Below are 4,671 nucleotides of genomic sequence, written 5' to 3'. Positions count from 1 at the left end.
CAATGACATAAATCATCTGGAGTTCTTGAAAGTAATTCAATATTTAGATCTTGACGTGGATATTACAAAGTATTGGAACACATCAAGAAATGAGAAAGTGGCACCTGCGCCCGCGACTAAATCACTTCACTTTGATGTTAACTATGCTCTAAACCACTTGGCAACAGGGAAGTTGAAAATATAATGCTGAACGTAAAAATCAAAGTCACTGTAAAAAAATAATCACTTTGTTCACATGCTAATACTATTTTTTTTAATTTCCCATTTAGTCTAACAGCTTCTATTACATTAATTTTCACCCATAAATAATAAAGACACAAACTGATTTCTTAATTTTAAAATATATGGGTTGTAAGAAAATTAATTTAGATTTATTTTAAAACCAGCATATATCTTAAAATACTAAATATATTATTCATAATCTATATGAAAAAAAATCATAGCAAAACAGACTAACTATCATCTTAGCATTAATATATACAAGTACTTAGTCCACTGTCGAGATTTAAAAAAAAATATAGACTCCTGTAGGGAAACAACCACAAAATGCAAATAAAACTCAACAAAAATGAAGAGATGACTTTCCCAAACATACTAGTGAATGAAAAAGAAAAAAAGAGAAAATCATATTTCAGACCCTTTTCCTCTTTTCCTCCTTCAAATACCAACCAAATTGTTCCCCCCACCCGACCCGCTTTCAACTCACCCAACTTGCACCTCCTCCCCTTCAGAGATGCGACACTTACCCGACCTTTAACTGGATATGGGTCAGCCCGCCCAACCCAACCCGACCCAAAATGACATAGCATCCACATGTAAGTAGTAGTTAATCTCCACTGTCCGACCCAAACAGCCCCCCGCAACTTGTAATCCTACAAAAATCATGAATCCTATCAAATTTGCTAACTTGAAGAAGGAAATAATTATGTCCATTTGGAAACAATTTATTCATCTTGGTCAGGAAGACTGGATCCGAGTCTAGATGAGAAACCATAAATAATTTTTTTAGCGTAATCTCATTTGGATCCAGATCGAGAAAGTGTTTCCAAATGGGTCATATAAATATATATCCATAAATTGGCCAACATACCCTTTCAGCCGAAATTGAACCCTCCGGATGGAACTTGAACATTGTCTCCTCCAAAGTTGAAAGCGGGTTGGGAAACATCAGCTCCATTAGGTAATGATAACTCATCGTCCTCATCCTCATCCTTCCAACATGTCTCGAGCATCTTGACAGCCTTCTCATAAATCTCAGTGTTGTCATGATTCTGTAGATTTTCAATCTTCTCCAGTCCTTCAGCTTCTTCAATCAACTGTGCATAGTAAATAGCATCACCTTCCCCCCCAACCTTCAAGATGTTTTCTAACCCTTCCAAACACAATGTAATTATCGTAGCATCTGGGCAAACCAACATATCACACATTGGCTTTATGCACTTCTCGCTAACCAAATACCTATTCCAAGAGAGGGACATCTCAAATTTTAGCCGGGACAGGGTAAATATATATTAAGAAACAAATCATAATGACAAGTTTACCTGATCTGCTCATGACTACCACCTGAAGTGGCATTTGTGATTGCCCATGCAGCTTCCTTCTTGATATCAAACTCAGCAGTTTGCAGCAGATTAATCAGAGGACCAAATATCCCAGCATCAATTACAGCCTACCACCATTAGAAGAACATAAGAGAGTCATTTCATGGTTTCTATATATATTCTGTTTTCACAAATCTAACTCTCAACCATCAGATCAGTTCATAAAATAAAAACACATTATTAACTGCAGCTATTTATTCATTTGCTTACCTGTATCTGTTCACTACTTCCAGCTGTGATATTAGATATTGCCCAGCAAGCTTCTTTCTTGATGCTCTTTTTGTGATTATGGGCCATCAAGCTCAGTAAGCATGGAAGAGCTCCATGCTCAATTATACTCTGCAAGTAGAGGGATGTGTTACACTCAATAATTCATTAAAATTTGCACAATAGCTGTATAATCTCCTAATGCCAGTTCAAACTTTATTTCGTTATTGTTGCAAAAGTACAAGTGAATCTCCTATCTATAAAAAGTACCAAGTGAATAGAAAAATGTTTCCAACTGCTTTCTTTTTCTTGATAATCATATTTCAACAACCAACAACTGCAAAATCACACATTTTTGTGTTTGAGATTAATGATAATCATGTTACACTCCCTAACCAGCATTTGAGCTGAAATTTTAGTAAATTTAATATTACACCAAAATGACCAACAGTTATGTTAATGAGAAATGTTACTAGATACTAAATCTAGGAATATAACATATTCCTATTCCTATTTGGAAAATAGTATTTTGTCACAATCACGACATCATTCGGAAATCTACCAAGTTAAAACTGAACATGATTTTTTGTTCGCTTGGTATAAGTCTATAAGATTATTTTTGGAACATGATCTAGATTATAGTGTATTTTTTGTTGCTTCATTTGGTATACTATTGTCTTGATCATGATCAAATTAGTTCTTGGATATGATAAAAAAGATTAGATCATAGGGATTTCTGGTAAATATAACAAATGTGGAGTTTTATCTAATATGAAAAAGAAATTGACAACAAAAGAGCCCAATAGTGAAAACATGCATATTAGGTAGTACCTGTGTCTGGATATCATCACCTGTAACGATGTTACCAACAGTGCGAAGAGCCGGAACGATCACAGATGGAGATGGATGACTAAAACAACAAAAAGAAATATGTTTCTTTAAGACCAAAAGGAGCTTATCGAAATTAACATGTGATGTTAGTTCCACTTACAGAAGGAGCTCAACAAGGCGTCGACAAACACCAGCCTCGATGACTATCTGAATTTTATCGTTAGTACCATCAGAGAGATAAGAGAGAGCCCAGCATGCATCTGTAAGCACCTCTTCATCATTCGACTGAATAAGCCTTTCAAGAGCTGGAAGTGCCGGCCTAGTCTGTAAGGAAGAGGTTAATAGTTACTTGTACAATAATAAAAATCATGATTTTGATCGCCTAGGCTATTGGTGATTTTTGTTTATGTTAGTTATTTCACACACAATTTGATGTATTTTTTATGTTGTTCCAAGTATGAGAGTAACCTCTTTGGGTTGTCATTATGTTTTACGCTAATACAATTAACAAACCTGGTCAAAAAGTGGCTGTGGCTTGCCCCTGCAGAAGTTTGACAATGTCCATGTAGCATTTCTAAGCATTGAGAGTTTGGTATGCTCATTCAACTGTGACAGTAAAGCAATTATAGCTCCATGGCTTATGACAAGATCGCGACATCTTGGAGAATCACCCGCAATATTTCCCAATGCCCATACAGACTACAACCAATAAACATTGGATAAAAAATAACCTTTTGTACAAATTGAATGGTCAAGTTTATAAGCTTACCTGTTCCCGTGTTTCTTCATTAGGAGAGCTGAGAAGCTTCACAAAAATAGGGATGGCTCCATTATCAACAACCACTTGTGTATGCTCTGAAGTTCCGGAAGCTATATTTGTTAGTGCCCAAGCAGCTTCAAACTGTGTAAAATTTTTGGAAGATAATCATAAAAGAGAACAATCAATCAAATTCATACTAGTGGAAAATCCCTATGAACCACCCAAACCTGAAGTTCTGGAAAATCCTCCCTCATAAGAAATTCAATGAAACGGGGTACAACACCAGATTGTATGACCTCGTTGATTGGTGGGCTCCTTTCTGCAATAATTCACTCATATATTTAGAAGGTACAACCAACCATAAAGAGTATAAAAATGCCACCAAAATGATACCTAGTGAAAGCATTTTCCTGAATTGTGAAGTAAATTCCAGCTGCAAATTGTCATCGTTAGACCAAACTCCAGAAACCATAGAAGAAAGGCTCTCCAACTGCAATCAATTGAAAATAAATAACCACTTCATTGATCTCAAGAAGCTCTACCAGAAATAAAAAAAAACACAAATGCCCTAAAAGAAATGTAGTATGAAATCTAGTGCCGCAATATGAAACCAACCGCAGTTATGAATAGATAGAAAAGATACCCTTCTCTCCAAGTTAAGTGTGTGAAGGGCGTAATGTTGAGGGTGAAGGCCTTCACGGCGCTTTTTAATGAGGCTTTCCTCGCGCTTGATCTTTCTGATCTCAACTAGGTTATCTTCTCGGCGTCTACGACCTTCCTCTGCATCAACAGCCACCTTGTAACGGTTGCGGCGAACCTCGGTTCTGGCGCCAGGTCTCAACGACATGACTGCAAATCAAACGCTCAAACAAGTATTCAAGAAATCAATCTCGAGAAGAAGAAGAAGAATCAAGACTCTAAGCCAACTTTATAGAGAGAGAAAGACTGGCCGCTATTAGGAGGAAAATTTCTCCAAAAACAAGAAAATAGCCAAAGAAAAAAGAAATACTATCAACTCTATAGTGATATTCAAATTTTTAACACAATTTGTTGCAAGACTTTGAGAAATTTCATTTCTTAACAAATATTTATCTAAATATGAATGTGAAGATATTAATTGGCCTAAATTAATGTCAAAATTTTATCAAATTGTAATTAATAGACAAGATTGTTATTTATCAAATGAGAAGACAATCTAAGATTTTGTCACGGGTATAAATAGACAAGATTAACAAAATGTTTCATCTTGTTTTCTTGATTTAAATCGAAAAC

At 35.6% G+C, this 4,671-nt stretch overlaps 1 protein-coding gene across 1 annotated transcript; it reads right to left on the bottom strand.

Moving 5' to 3' along the window:
- Window positions 1-449: 449 nt before the first annotated feature.
- On the bottom strand, window positions 450-4,401 carry LOC124934419 (importin subunit alpha-1a-like). Its single transcript, XM_047474950.1, has 11 exons — window positions 4,043-4,401; window positions 3,793-3,889; window positions 3,627-3,718; window positions 3,409-3,540; window positions 3,153-3,338; window positions 2,800-2,963; window positions 2,640-2,718; window positions 1,812-1,940; window positions 1,542-1,669; window positions 1,091-1,458; window positions 450-872 (listed from the first exon to the last, which is right to left on the bottom strand). Exons 1-10 carry the CDS (start codon window positions 4,244-4,246, stop codon window positions 1,095-1,097), a joined length of 1,575 nt encoding a protein of 524 aa, XP_047330906.1. The 5' UTR covers window positions 4,247-4,401; the 3' UTR covers window positions 450-872; window positions 1,091-1,094.
- Between the last annotated feature and the right edge of the window lie 270 nt (window positions 4,402-4,671).

The sequence above is a fragment of the Impatiens glandulifera genome, chromosome 4 (genome assembly GCF_907164915.1).
Source record: "Impatiens glandulifera chromosome 4, dImpGla2.1, whole genome shotgun sequence".
Taxonomy (NCBI): Eukaryota; Viridiplantae; Streptophyta; class Magnoliopsida; order Ericales; family Balsaminaceae; genus Impatiens; species Impatiens glandulifera.
Note: the sequence above shows the minus strand (reverse complement) of the source record. Positions and strands in the feature narration are given on the sequence as shown.